The 20,186-nt window shown below is 48.8% G+C and overlaps 1 protein-coding gene across 10 annotated transcripts in view; it reads left to right on the top strand.

Annotated features, from left to right (window-relative positions):
• Window positions 1-18,962, top strand: part of LOC116988145 (protein NO VEIN-like) — a 129,347-nt gene extending 110,385 nt beyond the window's left edge. For 7 of the 10 annotated variants that reach the window (XM_033044673.1, XM_033044666.1, XM_033044667.1 and 4 more), the window contains 9 exons: window positions 538-788; window positions 3,227-3,372; window positions 4,361-4,445; window positions 7,092-7,209; window positions 11,245-11,391; window positions 13,606-13,716; window positions 15,308-15,412; window positions 16,634-16,760; window positions 18,084-18,962. In XM_033044673.1, the coding sequence (XP_032900564.1) occupies window positions 538-788; window positions 3,227-3,372; window positions 4,361-4,445; window positions 7,092-7,209; window positions 11,245-11,391; window positions 13,606-13,716; window positions 15,308-15,412; window positions 16,634-16,760; window positions 18,084-18,669 (1,676 nt within the window). In that variant the 3' untranslated portion in view covers window positions 18,670-18,962. The remainder of the gene's footprint in view (window positions 1-537; window positions 789-3,226; window positions 3,373-4,360; window positions 4,446-7,091; window positions 7,210-11,244; window positions 11,392-13,605; window positions 13,717-15,307; window positions 15,413-16,633; window positions 16,761-18,083) is intronic. The other 3 variants (XM_033044672.1, XM_033044671.1, XM_033044670.1) reach the window with 3 other exon arrangements.
• The last annotated feature ends 1,224 nt before the right edge of the window (window positions 18,963-20,186 follow it).

The following is a 20,186-nucleotide window of genomic DNA, read 5'->3' as shown; positions in this document are numbered from 1 at the left end:
TCTCGGTGGGCCGAAGGGCCTGTATCCGCTCCGTATCTCTAAAGTAAAAATGTTGGCAATGAATAACCCACTTGTCCTCATAGTCTGGGTCATGTGAGTACGGAATAGCTGGACAGATAACTCAGGCCAGTTCCAACCTGAGATTTAGTTTAGTTTAGAGATACAGTGCAGACAGGCCCTTCGGCCCACCAAGTCTGTACCGACCAGTGATAGCCCCACATTAACTCTATTCTACAAACGCTAGGGATAATATATATTTATACCAAGCCGATAGACCTACAAACCTGTACGTCTTTGGAGTACGGGAGGAAACCAAAGATCTCAGGGAAAACCCTGGCAGGTCACGGGGAGAACGTACAAACTCCATACAGACAGCACCCGCAGTCGGGATCGAACCCGGGCCCGTGGCGCTGTGAGGCAGCAGCTCTACCGCTGTGCCACCCCTAGGAGATACTTAGGAGAACATTGCAAGAAAAAGTTTAAAGTGTAAAATGCTTGGAACCGCTGCACATAATCGGAAACCATTTCTTTCACCAGAGAATCGATTTAACGAGGAAGATCGCAACTTATTTTTTGATATCTGTGGCGTGGTGCAGCTTTCCAGCTGTGTCACTGTGGAAGCTCAGACTGAAGACTTCAGACTCTGCCCTCGTGTCCAAAACTTTGTCCATTCTATAATCCCCTTCATCCAGAGGTTGTTTTATCACCACAGCGACTTCAGTGACGTCTACAAAGAGCTGCAGGATAGTAACATTGCCGCATCTCTCAAATCCATGGCCTTCTACCAGGTGGGTAGCCCGCTTAAAGCCCTCAGTTTTATAAGCGTTATGAATAGAGTCATACAGCCTAGTGGAAACAAGCCCTTCGGCCCAACATGCCAACCCTCACCAAAATGTCCCATCTACACTGGTCCCACTAAACCCATCCTATCCATGTACCTAATTGCTTCTTAAACATTGCGATAGTCCCAGCCTCAACTACCTTCTCCGGCAGCTCGTTCCATACACCCGCCACCCATTGCGTGAAAAAATGACCCGTCAGATTCCAATAAATCTTTCCCCTTCACCTTAAATGTCTGCGTTCTGATTCTCGATTCCCCTACTCTGGGCAAAGGGTCCAATCTATTCCTCTCATGATTTTATAATGCTTTGCATCTGTGATGCCTTAACCTGCGAGGGATTCCTCCCACCCTACACTCTTATTATTTTTCTTCTTCTATGAATTTAGAATATCCCTTCTAGTTTAGTTCAGAGACGCAGTGTGGAAACAGGCCCTTCGGCCCACTGAGTCCACAATGACAATAGACAATAGGTGCATGAGTAGGCTTCGGCCCTTCGAGCCAGCTCTGCCATTCAATGTGATCATGGGTGATCATCCCCATTCAGTACCCCGTTCCTGCCTTCTCCCCATATCCCCTGACTCCACTATCTTTAAGAGCCCTATCTAGCTCTCTCTTGAAAGCATCCAGAGAACCTGCCTCCATGAGGCAGAGAATTCCACAGACTCACCACTCTCTGTGAGAAAAAGTGTTTCCTCGTCTCCGTTCTAAATGGCTTACTCCTTATTCTTAAACTGTGGCCCCTGGTTCTGGACTCCCCCAACATCGGGGAATGACCAGCGATCACCCGTTCACACTAGTTCTGTTTTATCCCAATTTCTCATCCGCTCCCTGCACGCTGGGGACAATTTACAGTGGGGCAATGAAGCTACGGGTTGGGAATGTGGGAGGCAAGCCGAGCGAATCCACGCGGTCACAGGGAGAACGAGGCAACTCCACCACAGACAGCACCCGAGGTCAGGATGGAACCCGGGTCTCTGGCGTTGTGAGGCGGCGGCTCTACCCGCTGTGCCACCGTGCGTTTTCTAGAGTCGAGTGTTTTATTGTCATATGTCCCGGACGGGACAATGAAATTCTTACTTGCTGCAGCACAGCAGAATATGTGAATATGTAAACATAGTATATAATGGGGGAAAAACGGAAACGTTTAATAAATAACAACTATAGTGCAAATAACAAATAATAATATTGCAGTTCCGAGCTCATAGCTTATTCATTGTGTCTAATAGCCTGATGGCTGTGGGGAAGTAGCTGTTCCTGAACCTGGACGTTACAGTCTTCAGGCTCCTGTACCTTCTCCCTGATGGCAGCGGTGAGATAAGAGTGTGGCCAGGATGGTGTGGGTCCTTGATGATTTTGGCTGCCTTTTTGAGGCAGCGACTACGATAGATCCCTTCGACGGTGGGGAGGTCAGAGCCGGTGATGGACTGGGCAGTGGTCATGACTTCTTGTTGTCTTTTCCGCTCCTGGGCGGACTTAGCGGCCATTTTGTATACTGGGACCCGATTTGATGGCGACTAGAGGTTTTGCCTACACTGGTCCATGATTGTGCAATAATATTCCATGCATCCCTCTGGAAGAAAGCAGAAGTGGTTTTAGTTTGTTTTTTTGTGCTTAGTTTAGTTTATTGTCACTTTTCTAAATTTATTAGTGTACCAAGGTACACTGAAAAGCTTTTTTGTTGCATGCTGCCTAGTCAGCGGAAAGACTACACATGATTATAATCAAGCCGTCCACAGTGTACAGATACAGGATAAAGTGACTGATGTTCTGTGCAAGATAAAGTCTGATTAAAGATAGTCCGAGGGCCTGCAATGAGGTAGATGGGAGGTCAGGACCACTCTCTAGTTGGTGATAGGATAGTTCAGTTGCCTGGTAACAGCTGAGAAGAAACTGCTCCTGAATCTGGTGGTGTGCGTTTTCACATTTCTGTACCTCTTGCCTGATGGGAGAGGGGAGAAGAGGGAGTGGCCGGGGTGAGACTGGTCCATGATGATGCTGCTGGCCTTGCCGAGGCAGCGTGAGGTGTAGATGGAGTCGATGGAAGGGAGGTTGGTTTGTGCGATGGTCTGGGCTGCGTCCACAACTGCAATTATGAATGTGTCTTCAAAGAGAAGGCTCCTCAGGCAAAGCTGTTGTCCATCAGTTCTGCACCAGGTATCATCTTGGCTCACAGGCAGGTGGGTTGCAAGTGGATACTCACAAGTTCATAACTGATGGGAGCAGAATTAAGCCATTCGGCCCATCAAGTCTACACTGCCATTCAATCATGACTGATCTATCTCTCCCTCCTAACCTAATTCTCCCGCCTTCTCCCTGACGCTCGTACTAATCAAGAATCTACCTCTGCCTTAAACAATTGTCCCTCTTCTAATTGTTCTTCTTCAGGTTGGTAAGCTGTATCTCTACTATCAGCTGACTTTGCCGGACAAACCACCTGTGTTTGAGCAAGAGAACATAGATTGTCACTTGAAGAATAAGAAGACTTTCTACATTCAGAAGGATCACGTCACATCATTTATTGACATCTGCAGGTGAACTATTGCAACCGACTGCATTAAAATAAATGCACATTGAACTGAACATTGAAATAACCAGAGTGAGAACATTCACTATTAGAATGTAGAGCAGTACGGCACTGAAATAGGCCCTTCGGCCCACCTGCTCCATGCTGACCAAGTTGGCACATGTCCATGTGTCTTAAACACCACTTTCATAATTCCCTCCACCACCACCACCATATTCCAGCACTCAATGCTATGTGGAAAAAAAACCTGCCCTGCATATCCCCTTTAGATTCTGCCACTCGCCTAAAAGCCACGCCCTCTGCTATTTGATGCTTCCATCCTGCCAAAAAGTTTCTGACTGTCCACCATATCTATGCCTCATAATATTACATAATTTTCTCACATCTGCTCACAACCTCTGATGGACCCGAGAAAACAATCCAACTTTGTTGCAACCTCTCCCTGTAGCTAACCTCCCCCCCCTATAATCAAATACAAAGCAATGAATTGAAGGTAGACAAAAATGCTGGAGAAACTCAGCGGGTGAGGCACATCTATGGAGCGAAGGAATAGGTGACGTTTCGGGTCGAGACCCTTCTTCAGGCTGATGTCACAATGGGGGTGGGGGTGGGAAAGAAGGGAAGAGGCGGAGACAGTGGGCTGTGGGAGAGCTGGGGAGGGGAGAAAGGAGGACTACCTGAAATTGGAGAAGTCAATGTTCATACCGCTGGAGTGTAAACTACCCAGGCGAAATATGAGATGCTGCTCCTCCAATATGAGGTGGGACTCACTCTGGCCATGGAGGGGGCTCGGGACAGAAAGATCGGCTACGGAATGGGAGGGGGGAATTGAAGTGCTGAGCCACCGGGAGATCAGGTTGGTTATTGCGAACTGAGCGGAGGTGTTCGGCGAAGCGATCGCCAAGCCTACGCTTGGCCTCACCGATGTACATTGAGGTGGGACATGAAACATTGGCCATTTCTTTAACGTGGTTTTTATTCCTTTATCTTCCTAGAGAGCTCGTGAAATTGTTTGATCTTAACAAGGAACTTGAAAAAGAACTCGAACACTTCTTACAGAGACTCGTCTCCTGCTTGGAGGTAACATTTTTGCGTTCAAATGAAATGTTTAGGATTAACTTAAACAAACTCATCAGGAAGGCCGGCTCCGTCCTGGGGGCCGGAGTTGGAGTTGGATCCACGGGAGGGTGGTCTTGGAGGGGAGGGATGCTCCTCAAACTGTGGAGCATCCTGGACAATACAGCTCACCCCCTCAACCTGAGGAGCACCTTCAGCAACAGACTGGTTTCACCAAGATGCAGCACAGAACGCCACAGGAGATCCTTCTTCCCTGTGGCTGTCAAACTGTACAACCCCCCCCCCTTCTGTCGTGGGGTAGACTGAGACTGACCCCCCCCCCCCCCCAATCTTTCCACTCATCACTTTAATTTCATGTTTCATGTATTTTGTTTTTTTTATGACTGTTGGCAGATTTCCTCTCTGCCCTTTAGACTGTTGGCAATTTCCCTCTAATAGATCTATAGAATAATAGACAATAGGAGCAGGAGTAGGCCATTCGGCCCTTCGAGCCAGCACCGCCATTCAATGTGATCATGGCTGATCATCCCCAATCAGTACCCCGTTCCTGCCTTCTCCCCATATCCCCTGACTCCGCTATTTTTATGAGCCCTATCTAACTCTCTCTTGAATGCATCCAGAGAACCCGCCTCCACCGCCCTCTGAGGCAGAGAATTCCACAGACTCACCACTCTCTGTGAGAAAAAGTGTTTCCTCGTCTCCGTTCTCAATGGCTTACTCCTTATTCTTAAGGAGTTGCCCCTGGTTCTGGACTCCCCCAACATCGGGAACATGTTTCCTGCCTCTAGCGTGTCCAAACCCTTAACTATCTTATATGTTTCAATGAAATCTCCCTCTCATCCTTCTAAACTCCAGAGTGTACAAGCCCAGCTGCTCCATTCTCTCAGAATATGACAGTCCCGCCATCCCGGGAATTAACCTTGTGAACCTACGCTGCACTGCCTCTAGCAAGAATGTCCTTCCTCAAATTAGGAAGTTGTGTCGTTACATGGTACAAACTAGAGAGATGAGATTTAAACATTTGCAGCACGCATAGTTTGTTTCAGTTCTAAACTTTGTGGTCTTGATGTGTAACGTTGGAGGTTGCCGATATTTGACACAACGCACCTGATGGCTGGAAATTTGGCTTCGCACATTCTTTCCTTTTGCCATTTCAAGCAACTCTTGAACAGTGGGCAGCGGTTACCGTCGTACAAATAATCGATCCTCTTTCACCAGTGATGGAACTATAGAACTAAACCAAAACGAGAAACTCAGTGTTGCATCTATGGAGCGAAGGAAAAGGAGACGTTTCGGGTCGAGACCCTGAAGGAATAGGTGACGTTTCGGGTCGAGACCCTGAAGGAATAGGTGACGTTTCGGGTCGAGACCCTGAAGGAATAGGTGACGTTTCGGGTCGAGACCCTGAAGGAATAGGTGACGTTTCGGGTCGAGACCCGGAAGGGTCTCGACCCGAAATGTCACCTTTTCCTTCGCTCCATAAATGCTGCCTCACTGTTGAGTTTCTCCAGCATTTTTATCTACCTTCGATTTTTCCCAGCATCTGCAGTTCCTTCTTAAACAACTCGGTGTTGCAAAAAGTTGACACCAGCAGACTGTATGAATTTATGATAAAAGCAAGATGCAGCGAAGACCTCGACAGGTCAGGCGGAATCTGCGGAGAGACAAATTCAGGTGACATTTCAAGTCGACGTGTTTGTTCGGCTGCACCAGCTTTGTGCTCTCCACTGTTCACTATAGTCAGTGAAAGTCGCCATGCAGCGGGTAGAACTGCTGCATCACAGCTCCAGAGACCCGGGTTCCATCCCGACTACGGGTGCTCTCTGTACAGAGTTTATACGTTCTCCCCGTGACCTGCGTGGGTTTTCACCGGGTGCTGCGGTTTCCTCCCGCACTCCAAAGGCATACTAGTCTGTAGGTTGACAAGAATGCTGGAGAAACTCAGCGGGTGAGGCAGCATCCATGGAGTGAAGGAAATAGGTAACGTTTCGGGCCAAAACCCTTCTTCAGACTGGTTGAAACCCTTCTCCATACACGTCTTTGGAAAAATTGTAAATTGTCCCGAGTGTGTAGGATAGTGCTAGTGTACGGGGTCATTGCTGGTTGTGGTGGGCCTCAACGCCCACTTCCACTCTGTATCTCTAAAGTTTAATGTCAAGTCTAAAGGGCAGAGAGGGAAGTGGTTCTGCCCTGTCCCTGGCAATCTAGAGCTAATTTGGTTACGTTTATTTTAGAGATAAACTGAGCTAAATTAGTTTGCACTGGATCCGGTAAAGGCCTTTGTTCCAAAGTATCTCGAGTGCCCAAGAAGACTGCATAGCAACTCAAGGTGCCCATTGACAGAACGGAGTTAAATTAAAAGATACAGCATGGAAACAGGCCCTTCGGCCCAACAAGTCCCCGCCGGCCATCGATCACTCATTCACACTAGTTCTATGTTATCCCATTTTCTCATCCACTCACCGCGCGTCTTTGGAGTGTGGGAGGAAACCGCACCCAGAGAAAACCCACGCGGTCACAGGGAGAACGCGCAAACTCCACGCAGACAGCACCCATAGTCTGGATTGAACCCGGGTCTGTGGCGCTGTGAGGCAGTGCCACTGTGAATGTTCTCCCGTGTGTTGACGTCTGTGCCTCTTGTGTTCGCAGGATGAAAATACACTGCAAAGATTTTTTAAAAAGGAGGACGTTGGTGAATTGCCAGAAGGTGAAGAGGCATGGGAGGTTTCAGCGGCCCCTGAGATAAACATGGAGCCACGGTTCACAGGTAAAGGACAATCTTAGACCCTCAGATCGCACTTTACTGGACTTTATCTTGCACTCGGTGTTAAACCGTATATCCTTGTGTATCGCTGTGGATGGCTTTATTGTAATCATGTATAGTCTTGCCAACTAGTTAGTGCACAACAAGGCAGCGTTTCATTCTGTTTAAGAAGGAACTGCAGATGCTGGAAAACCGAAGGTAGACAAAAATGCTGGAGAAACTCAGCGGGTGCAGCAGCATCTATGGAGCAAAGGAAATAGGCAACGTTTCGGGCCGAAACCCGGAAGGGTTTCGGCCCAAAACGTTGCCTATTTCCTTCAGGGTTTCGGGCCGAAACGTTGCCTATTTCCTTCGCTCCATAGATGCTGCTGCACCCGCTGAGTTTCTCCAGCAATTTTGTGTACCTTAGCTTTTCATTCTAGCTCAGTGCACTGACGATGAGAAACTAAACTAACAGCAAGAGGAATCTACCACTAGAGAGCGCTCCTGAGCTACCAACTAACTCCTACCTCACTGGAGACAATAGACAATAGGTGCAGGAGGACGCCATTCGGCCCTTCGAGCCAGCACCGCCATTCAATGTGATCATGACTGATCATCCCCGATCAGTAACCCCGTTCCTGATTCTCCCCATATCCCCTGACTCCGCTATCTTTAAGAGCCCTATCTAGCTCTCTCTGGGTGAAAGCACCACTCTCTGGGTGAAAACGTTTTTCCTCATCTCCGTTCTAAATGGCTTACCTCTTATTCTTAAACTGTGGCCCCTGGTTGTCTCGAGACCCTCGGACTCTCTACGATGGGACTTTATCTTGCACTAAACGTTATTCACCTTATTCCCTTATTCATGTATCTCTGCACTGTGGGTGGCTCAATTGTAATCAGCAAAACACGCAGCAAAAGCTTTTCACTCTCCCTCGTACACATGACACTAAACTCAACTCAAGCAGCAGCAGATACGTTATCTTCAGTCTTACTGACAATCCATGGTATCTATCTTCGTTGATATTTGTGCCCATAAGTGTTATATGTGTAAAGAAAACAAAAATGTTTGTTTTTTGTCCTTTTGCCATCCTTCCTTATAATAGTGTCTGAACTGGACTTTTATCTTGCACTAAACGTTATATCCTTTATCAGTTTCGCTGTGGACAGCTTGATTGTATCACCTACAGTATTTTCGCTGACTGGTTAGCATGCAATAAAAATGCTTTTCACTCGACCTTGGTACATGTGACAATAAACTAACAGCAAGGGACAATCGAGATTGAATGAAAACACTATTGAGGTCATAAGTGATTGGAGTAGAATGAGGCCATTTGGCCCGTCAAGTCCACTCCGCCGCTGATCTATCTCTCCCCATTCTCCTGCCTTCTCCCCATAACCTCTGACACCCGTACTAATCAAGAATCTATCTATCTCTGCCATAAAAATATCCACTGACTTGGCCTCCACAGCCGTCTGTGGCAAAGAATTCCACAGATTCACCACCCTCTGACTAAAGACATTTCTCCTCGTCTCCTTCCAAAAAGAATGTTTTCTTTTCTGAGGCTGTGACCTCTAGTCCTAGTCACTAGTGCAACCATCCTCTCCACATTCAATCATGGCTGAGCTATCTTCCTCTCTCAACCCCATTCCTCTGCCTTCTTGTAAAAAAAGGTTCAGACTGTCTACCCTATCTATATGCCTCTTATAATTTTATACACTTTATATCAGGTCTCCCTTTCAGCCACTGGCGCTCCACAGAAAACAATCCAAGTCTGTCCAAGCTCTCCCCGCAGCTAATATCGGCTACAGACAATAGACAATAGGTGCAGGAGCAGGCCATTCGGCCCTTTGAGCCAGCACCGCCATTCAATGTGATCATGGCTGATCATCCCCATTCAGTACCCCGTTCCTGCCTTCTCCCCATATCCCCTGACTCCGCTATTTTTAAGAGCCTTATCTAGCTCTCTCTTGAAAGCATCATGAGAACCACAGACTCACCACTCTCTGTGAGATAAAGTGTTTCCTCGTCTCCGATATAAATGGCTTACTCCTTATTCTTAAACTGTGGCCCCTGGTTCTGGACTCCCCCAACATCGGGAACATGTTTCCTGCCTCTAGCGTGTCCAAACCCTTAACAATCTTATATGTTTCAATGAGATACCCTCTCATCCTTCTAAACTCCAGAGTGTACAAGCCCAGCTGCTCCATTCTCTCAGCATATGACAGTCCCGCCATCCCGGGAATTAACCTTGTAAACCTACACCCTCAATAGCAAGAATGTACTTCCTCAAATTAGGGGACCAAAACTGCGCACAATACTCCAGGTGTGGTCTCACTAGGGCCCTGTACAACTGCAGAAGGACCTCTTTGCTCCTATATTCGATTCCTCTTGTTATAAAGGCCAACATGCCATTCGCTTTCTTCACAGCCTGCTGTACCTGCATGCTTACTTTCATAAACTAATCCTGGCATCATTCTGGTCAACCTCTTCCGCGTCCTCTCCAAGGTCTCCACATCCGTCCTGTAATGGGGGAGACCATAAGCGAGATAGCGGAGTCAGGGGGTATGGGGAGAAGGCAGGAACGGGGTACTGATTGGGGATTATCAGCCATGATCACATTGAATGGCGGTGCTGGCTCGAAGGGCCGAATGGCCTACTCCTGCACCTATTGTCTATAATTCTCCAAATGCAGTCCTGTAAATCTACACCATCACAACTAGAGGATTAGCAATCCAATCAGTTCAAGATTGGCACTGAATGCTAGATTTGTGTTTGATGTCTTAATGAATACATGTTAAATAGTCTAAACTACACTTGCAGTATTAGGTCTGAGTTTCTTATTGTCACTTAGACCGAGGCACGGTGAAAAGCTTTGAGTTACATGCCATCAAAGCAGATCAGATTATATTCTATGTCAATGCAATCAAGTCAAACTCCAGTACAATAGGTAGTGGCAAGGGGAAGATACAGAGTACAGAATAAGAATAAAGGGGAGACCATTTAGGACTGAGACGAGGAGAACCTTTTCCACCCAGAGAGTTGTGAATCTGTGGAATTCTTTGCCACAGAAGGTGGTGGAGGCCAATTCACTGGATGTTTTCAAGAGAGAGTTACATTTAGCTCTTAGGGCTAATGGAATCAAGGGATATGGGGAGAAAGCAGGAAAACGTACTGATGTTAGATGATCAGCCATGATCATATTGAATGGCGGTGCTGGCTCGAAGGGCCGAATGGCCTACTCCCACACCTATTTTCTATGTTTCTAGCATATAGTTCTCAGCATTGTAGCGCACCAGTTCCCGAGACAAAGTTCAATGTCCGCAATGGGGTAGATGTGAATGGAACTTATGGAAAGACTGTTCAGAAGTAATGTTTTGCCTGAGAGTGACTCACCAAATAGTGGAAGGTGGACAAAAATGCTGGAGAGACTCAGCGGGTGAGGCAGCATCTATGGAGCGAAGGAATAGGTGACGTTTCGGGTCTCGACCCGAAACGTCACCTATTCCTTCGCTCCATAGATGCTTCTGGATCTCGACCTGAAACGTCACCTATTCCATCGCTCCATAGATGCTGAATCTCTCCAGCATTTTTGTCTACCTTTGATTTTTCCAACATCTGCAGTTCTTTCTTAAACACCAAATAGTGGAGTTCGTTGGTGGAGATTCAGTGAGATTGAAGTTGAGATAAGTTAATAAATTCTAGGAGCAGAATTAGACCATTCGCCCCCATCAAATCTACTCTGCCTTTCAATCGTGGCTGACCCACCTTTCCCTCTCAACCCCATTCTTGTGCCTTCTCCCCATAACCCCCCGACATGCTGACACTGACCCGACACGCAGATGATTGAACCTGTTCCTGGAAGTAACGTGTTTTAAATGCTGAGGACATAAAATGAAGATGCAAGCAATATTATAGTCGTACAGAGTGAAAACTGGCCCTTCGGCCCAAGCCGCCCGCGCCGTCCAGGACACCCCATCTACGCTAGTCCCACCTGCCCGCGTTTGGCCCACGTCTCTCTAAGCCTTTCCCCTTCATTCCTTCTCCATTTTGTCCAGCAGGTAAAGCAACCGTTCCAGTGCAAGGCCAGAGCGTGAGTGGTGCAGAGGCCCAGAAGAAGAAGGATGACAGCACAGATGAAGAACGGACTTTGGGCAGTTGGCCACCAAGATCATCCCTCTACGCCTATCCTGACGCCACGCCCAGTAAGAGGTCTTCCTGCTCGAACGGGGAGGAGGCAGGAGAGCGGGGTTGAGAGGGAAAGATAGATCAGCCATGATTGAATGGCGGAGTAGACTCGATGGGCCGAATGGCCTCCTTCTGCTCAGGAACGGTTAAAAGGGGGAACGTGAGCTTCGACGCGATACGATAGAACTTTATTTATCCCAGGAGGGAAATTGAACAACAGTCATAAAACACAAGATACATGAAATTAAAGTGGCGAGTGGGAAGGATTGGGGGGTGTGCAGAGATTGGGGAGTCAGTCTCAGTCTCAGTCTACCACGACAGAAGGGGGAGGAGTTGTACAGTTTGACAGCCACAGAGAAGAAGGATCTCCTGTGGCGTTCTGTGCTGCATCTTGGTGGAACCAGTCTGTTGCTGAAGGTGCTCCTCAGGTTGACCAGTGTGTCATGGAGGGGGTGAGCTGTATTGTCCAGGATGCTCCACAGTTTGAGGAGCATCCCTCCCCTCCAAGACCACCTTTGGGTCTTTATTCAACGTTCTTTATACTGAGTGTTACAGGCTGTTTGTCAAAAGTCTCTCGTGTACGTAGGTTCATAAGTGATAGGAGCAGGATTAGGCCATTCGGCCCATCAACGCCACTGCTGTTCAATCGTGGCTAATTGTGGAGTGTGTGACAAGGCCCAGTCACACCAGTTGTGGGTGTTACATCTCCAATCACTTCTACACTTCCCCCCCCCCCCCCCCCCCCCCCACCATCATATTTTGTCTCTGGATTTTCTCACAATGCTCATAAATGATAGGAGCAGAATTAGGCCATTCGGCCCACCAAGTCAATTCCGCCATTCAATCATGGCTGATCTATCTCTGCCTCCTGACCCCATTCTCCTGCCTTCTCCCCATAACCCCTGACCCCCGTACTAATCAAGAAAACGTCGATCTCCTCCTTAACAATGCCCATGGACTTGGCCTCCACTGCCGTCTGTGGCAATAAATGCCACGATGCAAGCAGTGAGATTGCAGTTTGGATGATTTATCCTGCTACTGGTGTGCCTTGACGGGGCGGGATGCCAACCTCCAGCCCCGTTACTCCCCTCCATCTCTCCCTCCCCCCCCCCCCCCCTTCCACACCAGGGGGCCAGTGAGAGGGAGAGCTGAGAAGGGGAGGAGAAAGTAGGGGCTACCTGAAATTACCAGGTAGTCCCTACTTTCTCCTCCCGTTCTCAGCCCACTGTCCACCTCTTCCTTTCTTCTTCCCGCCCTCCCACCCTCACATCAGTCTGAAGAAGGGTCTCGACCCAAAACGTTGCCTATTTCCTTTGCTCCATAGATGCTGCCTCGCCCGCTGAGTTACTCCAGCATTTTCGTCTACCTTTGATTTTCCAGCATCTGCAGTTCCTTCTTAAACATTTTGATGGTCATGTTGGACAGGTACATGGATAGGACAAGTTTGGACCAAGCACAGGCAGGTGGGACTAGTCTTCTAGCGAATGAAACATAAACCAAAGGAATAGTTAGATGTCAAGCCAGGTGTTGAGCAGCTAGGTTGTTGTCTCTTCGACAATGTCTGCCGGGCCCTGAGCTCCATCTGGCGGGTGGTAGAGCGAGCACCCAGTGATGACATGGTTGGGACTAGTGTAGCTGGGACATGTTGGCTGGTGTGGGCAAGTTGGGCTGAAGGGTCTGTTTCCACACTGTACCACTCTATGACTAGTGTAGCTGGGACATGTTGGCTGGTGTGGGCAAGTTGGGCTGAAGGGCCTGTTTCCACACTGTATCACTCTATGACTAGTGTAGCTGGGACATGTTGGCTGGTGTGGGCAAGTTGGGCTGAAGGGCCTGTTTCCACACTGTATCACTCTATGACTAGTGTAGCTGGGACATGTTGGCTGGTGTGGGCAAGTTGGGCTGAAGGGCCTGTTTCCACACTGTATCACTCTATGACTAGTGTAGCTGGGACATGTTGGCTGGTGTGGGCAAGTTGGGCTGAAGGGCCTGTTTCCACACTGTATCACTCTATGACTAGTGTAGCTGGGACATGTTGGCTGGTGTGGGCAAGTTGGGCTGAAGGGCCTGTTTCCACACTGTATCACTCTATGACTATATTGTCGTGGGGTAACTGTTACATTGCTGGCCGTTTGAAACTCTCGTGTATGTATGTAAGTTCATAAACTCTAGCAGCAGAATTCAGTCCATCGAGCCATTAAATCATCTCTCTCTCCCAACCCCATCCTCAGACAAAGCAGCCGAAACCGTCATGAAAATGTGGCCTCCTCCTGCTCCTCCTTCAGACTCTGGCAACGATGTGCCTTCTGGTAGGCACCAGCTCTCTCCTCTTCCACAGACTGGTGAGTGATGCATAAACAGTGGTGCAGGAGACACAAGAGATGATGGGTGGATAGACACCGACTATAGACACAAAATGCTGGAGTAAATGGCCTGTCCCACACGTGACCTTGGCACGCAAATTACACGACCTCGTGGTGGCGTTGAGCCGCGATGGTCCTGCGAAGGTCGGGCGCGATTACATGCGTACGCACAGCCGTCTGGAGCGCGTGACGTCATTTGAAGATGGACACAAAGCCGGAGTAACTCAGCAGGACCGGCAGCATCTCTGGAGAGCAGCCATGGGTGACGTTTCAGGTCGAGACAATTCTTCAGTCTGAAAAGATGGGTCTTGACCCGAAACGTCATCCATTGCTTCTCTCCAGAGATGCTGCCGGTCCCGCTGAGTTACTCCAGCATTTTGTGTCTATCTTCAATTTTCTTGGCCCCGCTCTGGGAGTAGAAGTGGGGGCGGATCCGGACCGCAACGGCCGTGAGCCCCAGGCCGAGCTCGGCGATCGTTTGCCCGCTTCTGCTGCTGTTGAAGGTGAGACGTTGCGTGCCAAGGACACGCAAGTGGGACAGGCCCTTAACTCAGTGGGACAGGAGCATCTCTGGGGAGGAATGGGCGATGTTCCAGGTTGAGAGCCTTCCTCCTACACCGAAGATAAGGGACAAAATGCTGGTGTAACTCACTAGCGCCCGTTCCTTCTCTCCAGGGATGCTGCCTGTCTCCGCTGAGTTACTCCAGCATTTTGTGTCTACCTTCGATGTAAACCAGCATCTGCAGTTCCCTCCTGCACAAGGGATGGGTGGATTCAAGTGAGGAGGGATTTGATTTGCAATGGATCAGTTGGGCAAGAGACTAGTGACGGACCCAGGCTGGAGGTGATGAGCAGAGAGGACAGAAGGATGCAGATGGTGATCTCTGTTGAAGAAGGGAGTGAAATGTAGACCCGGGGAGGGGGGGGGGGGGGGGGGGGGGGGAATGGGTAGAAGGGGGCACAGGGGAAACCTGAACTGGCAGGGGTGGATGGATGAAGAGGAAAGTTGCGTTTATAGCTAGAGAAAAATGGAAAAATCAAAGGTAGATAAAAATGCTGGAGAAACTCAGCGGGTGAGGCAGCATCTATGGAGCGAAGGAATAGGTGACGTTTCGGGTCGAGACCCGGAAGGGTCTCGACCCGAAACGTCGCCTATTCCTTCGCTCCATAGATGCTTCCGGGTCTCGACCCGAAACGTCACCTATTCCTTCGCTCCATAGATGCTGCCTCACCCGCTGAGTTTCTACAGCATTTTTATCTACCTTCGATTTTTCCAGCGCCTGCAGTTCATTCTTAAAAGTTTAGTTTATTGTCACGTGTACCGATGTACAGGGAAACACTTTTCGTTGCTGCTAACCATTCAGCGGAAAGACCGCACACGATAAACTGCCCCTGAATCTGGAGGTGTGTGATTTCCTGATTGGAGAGGGGAGGAGAGGTCGTGGGTGGTGGGCATAATGGTTATATTGGTGAACAGTTTCAGTGTCTGGAACTGAGTGGGTCCTTGTGAATAAATGTTACTGCCCAAGAGGCCATGGTTCTGGTCAGTAAAGAGCATTTGTCTTTCCATCAGGTGGCCAAGGTAACTTCATGACCACTGCAGGTCCAAAGCCCAATGTAGACCAAGCCCAGCACCTGGAGCATCACAACAACCTGGACCACTCTTCAAACACAGGTACATCATAAATGAATGAATGACTACTGGAGAGACAGTTGACGGCACCCGGGACAGGCTGGGTTAGCACCCCAGTCTGTGTCTTTCGTGACAAAGTCACCCAATAAAGCTACGGAAAGGCCTAATGAACCACCGTGGCCTAAAAATGCATCAGGCGAGAATGAAATGCTCAGAGAAGGAGAAAGAGGTGCAGTGCACGCAGCGGCCTTGAACCTGGTGAGGCGCAGGAGGAGCCCGGCCAGGACTCACCCCACAGAGCCCAGTCCCTCCACGCACTAGAGTCTCCCAACCCCTGCAGAGTAGTTATTAAGATGGCTGATCCATGGGCAGTTGCTGCTGGGACACAAGTCGGGGCCTGATCAACCCCGGCTGGGTCGCCTGGGCGAGGGGGTCTGATGTTGTGAGACCCGATCACCCCAGATCACATCACTGAGGATGCGGCCCAGTGCATCTAGAAGATGTATCTTTTTCACACTGAATGAATAAGTTTATTGGCCAAGTGTTCACATACAAGGAGTTTGCCTTGGTGCTCCGCCCACAAGTGACAACATGACACACAGTGACATGAATGACACATAAAACATTAATGATGGAACATTGAATTAAATAAAATACCACAGCAAAAGGAGGCTACAGATTTTTGGTTATTGAGTAGAGCAACTACTTGTGGGAAAAATGCTGTTTTTATGCCTGGCTGTGGCAGCTTTGACAGTCCGGAGTCGCCTTCCAGAGGGAAGTGATTCAAAGAGTTTGTGGCCAGGGTGAGAGGGGTCAGAGATGATCTTGCCCGCTCGCTTCCTGGCCCTTGCAGTGTACAGTTCATCAATGGAGGGAAGGTTGCAGCCAATAACCTTCTCTGCTGATCAGACGATTCGCTGCAGCCTCCGGATGTCGTGCTTGGTGGCTGAGCCAAACCAGACCATGATGGAGAATCGTCAGTTTTACACCAAAACGCTCTCCTTTCTTCTCTCTGTTCACCTGTGGTTCATTCATTTGTTCTTTATCTCTCTACATCACTGTCTATATCTCTCGTTTCCCTCTCCCCTGACTCTCCGTCTGAAGAAGGGTCTCGACCCGAAACGTCACCCGTTCCTTTTCTCCAGGATCAGAATTTTTTATTTCTGACAAATATTTTGTTCTTATTTTATTTTTGAAATATAAAAAGAGTATTTGTTTCATGTGCTTGGCATGCATTAATATGCTCTGTTTTATCTTCTGCAGTTCATGTTGAACGATCAGCAAACTCGGACCAAATGATGGATTCTGTTCAGACCAAACCCTCTTGCCTGCCCACCACTGAGAACAATACACTAGACGGCTCATCAGCTGTTGCCAAGAATCATTCAAGGTATAACCGCACAAGCCTTTCAATAACAAACTCTGCGGGAGGTTAGGATCTGTGCCATAGTCTCTCCTTCCAGAAGAAGATCTGTTTAGTTTAGATCCAGCCCACCGAGTCCATGCCGACCAGCGATCCCCGCATTCAAACATTGAAACATATAACATTGTTATGGGCTTGGACACGCTAGAGGCAGGAAACATGTTCCCGATGTTGGGGGAGTCCAGAACCAGGGGCCACAGTTTAACAATAAGGAGTAAGCCATTTAAAACAGAGACGAGGAACTTTTTCTCACAGAGAGTGGTGAGTCTGTGGAATTCTCTGCCTCAGAGGGCGGTGGAGGCAGGTTCTCTGGATGTTTTCAAGAGAGAGCTAGATAGGGCTCTTAAAAATATGATATGGTAAGCCATAGGGGATATGGGGAGAAGGCAGGAACGGGGTACTGATTGGGGATGATCAGCCATGATCACATTGAATGGCGGTGCTGGCTGGAAGGGCCGAATGGCCTACTCCTGCACCTATTGTCTAAGCTCTCGGTATCCATTCTCTCAGGTGTTTATCTCTGACCCCCAACTCGCCTCTCTTGCCCAGCCACACCCAGCAATGACTTCTGTTCACCATCTCTCTGTGGACAACACTCAATCAGTGTGAAGAAGGGTCCAGGTACGAAATGTCACCTATCCATAAAAGATAGACACAAAATGCTGGAGTAACTCTGCAGCATCTCTGGAGAAAAGGAATAGGTGATGTTTCAGGTCGAGACCCTTCATTAGACTCACCTAACCATGTTCTCCAGAGATGCTGCCTGACCCGCTGAGATACTGCAGCACTTTGTGTCTGTTTTAGGATATCAGAGAGGGGCGGCACAGTGGCACACCAGAGACCCGGGTTCGATCCCGAAACGTACGGAGTTTGTACGTTCTCCCCGTGACCTGTGTGGGTTTTCTCCGAGATCTTAGCTTTCCTCCCACACTCCAAACACGTACAGGTTTGTAGGTTAATTGACTTGATATCAATTAAAAATTGTCCCTAGTGTGTAGGATAGTGTTAGAGTGCGGGGATCGCTGGTTGGTGCGGACGGTGGGCCGAAGGGCCTGTTTTCGTGCTGTATCTCTAAACTAAACTAAACTAAGATAGATAGATGCTGGAATAGATAGATTCCTGATTGGGAGAAGGCAGGAGAATGGGGTTAGGAGAGAGAGGTAGATCAGCCATGATGGGCCAAATGGCCTACTATCACATATAATAGAGTGTGTCTGTCTGTGTTGGGGTGAGGGTGGGTGCAGGAGTGAACCTTGTTTCTCACGGTTGTGTTCCGTTTGTGCCGAGCAGCCATGAATCATCGCAGTCGGGACTGGGAAGCAGCAGGAGCCACTTCAATGGAGCCAACACGTCCCGCCCAGCCCTTCCCCTCGACGTCCCGGTCTGGACCAAGGAGCAGCCGCACGAGGAGGCGCTGGAGGAGCTGATCATCCACAGCGCGGTGGGGAAGCCCCAGACGGTGATCTTCACCGAGGACAAGATGGAGAACGCGGCCATCGGGGAGTGGGGCGAGCGCTTTGTGCACGCCTTCCTCATGCACTGGCAGGGGAGCGAGAGCGAGCTGAGGCCGAGCGCAGTCAGCTGGGTGAACGAGAAGGGCGAGAGCGGGCTGCCCTACGACTTCAAGGTGGTGTTCACCTCGCTGAGCCAGCAACAAGTGGACACCTTCATCGAAGTTAAATCCACGGTCAAAGCCGAGAAGAACTATGTGCAGCTCTCAGCCCAAGAGATGGACCTGGCATTGAGAGCCAAAGATCGCTACCACCTGTATCGCGTGTACAAGGCGGGCGATTCGCAGAACGTCAAGCTGTGTCGCATCAAAAACCTGGCACAGTGCCTGCATGCAAAGCAGCTGGAATTATTCTTGTATGTATAAGTCCCACACTGATTTTAGGTAAGTCATTCCGCTTAAAAGCTTTTTAATTGGTTTTATGTTTTGTAGGTCGACAATGTAGTGGGCAGAAATATCTTGTTTTTAAAGAGTCTTTGACGGATCACGTTGGTAGAATGATGTTTTAACCTGTATTTCCACACAAAAAAAAAGTCATGTATTTGTCGAATTACTGTGCGATTTTACTTTTTTAAAAACCTTTTTTATCATTGTGCAAAATCTGTGGTGTTGTGATAGAATGACAATAATAATTGCAATAAATTATCTTTACAAATTTATCATCTTTTAATTCATTCTCTGGGTAGCATTGGTGAGACCTGCATTTTGTTTAAGAAAGAACTGCAGATGCTGGAAAAATCGACGGTAGACAAAAATGCTGGAGAAACTCAGCGGGTGAGGCAGCATCGATGGGGCGAAGGAATAGGTGACGTTTCGGGTCGAGACCCTGAAACATCTATGGAGTGAAGGGATAGGTGAAACTTACAAAATTCTTAAGGGGTTGGACAGGCTAGATGCAGGAAGATTGTTCCCGATGTTGGGGAAGTCCAGGACAAGGGGTCACAGTTTAAGGATAACGGGGAAATCCTTTAGGACCGAGATGAGAAAAACTTTTTTCACACAGAGTGGTGAATCTCTGGAACTCACTGCCACAGAAGGTAGTTGAGGCCAGTTCATTGGCTATATTTAAGAGGGAGTTAGATGTGGCCCTTGTGGCTAAAGGGGTATGGAGCGATAATGTCACTACCCACAAAGAGATAAAGACCCTAACCAGAAGCCGTGGATGAGCAGGGAGGTCAGACTCCTACTGAAGGCTCGCGATGCCGCTTTCAGATCTGGCGACGCTGAGGGATACAGCTCATCCAGGGCCAACCTGAAAATGGGAATTAGGAATGCTAAACTCAATCACAAACGGCGGATTGAGGATCACTTCCAAAACAACTCTGCCCCAGGCGCATGTGGCAAGGAATCAAATCCCTTGCCGATTACCAGAAAGTTAACACCCCTCCCCCAGACAACGCCTCCCTTCCTGATGAGCTAAACCATTTCTATGCTCGCTTTGACCGGGACAACAAAACTCCAGCCATCAAAGTTGCTCCACCCCCGAATGAACAACCCATCAGTCTCTCCACCTCTGCTGTACAAGATGCACTGAGCAAGGTGAATGAGCACAAAGCTGCCGGCCCCGATGGCATCCCTGGCCGGGTGCTTAGGGCATGTGCTGGACAACTATCCCCAGTCTTCACCGACATTTTCAATCTCTCACTGGCCCAGGGTGTTGTCCCTACTTGCCTCAAGACATCAACCATCGTGCCAGTGCCCAAACAGTCAGCCACAGGGAGTCTCAACGATTTCCGCCCAGTGGCACTCACCCCTGTCATTGCTAAGTGCTTTGAGCGGCTGATCTTGGCTCACCTCAAAGTCAGCCTCCCCCCCACACTGGATCCCCATCAGTTTGCCTACCGGACCAACAGGTCTACAGAGGACGCCATATCGGCGGCTCT

This window comes from Amblyraja radiata, chromosome 26, assembly GCF_010909765.2.
Source record: "Amblyraja radiata isolate CabotCenter1 chromosome 26, sAmbRad1.1.pri, whole genome shotgun sequence".
Taxonomy (NCBI): domain Eukaryota; kingdom Metazoa; phylum Chordata; class Chondrichthyes; order Rajiformes; family Rajidae; genus Amblyraja; species Amblyraja radiata.
The sequence above is the reverse complement of the archived record's forward strand: the minus strand, read 5'-3'. Positions and strand labels throughout refer to the sequence as shown.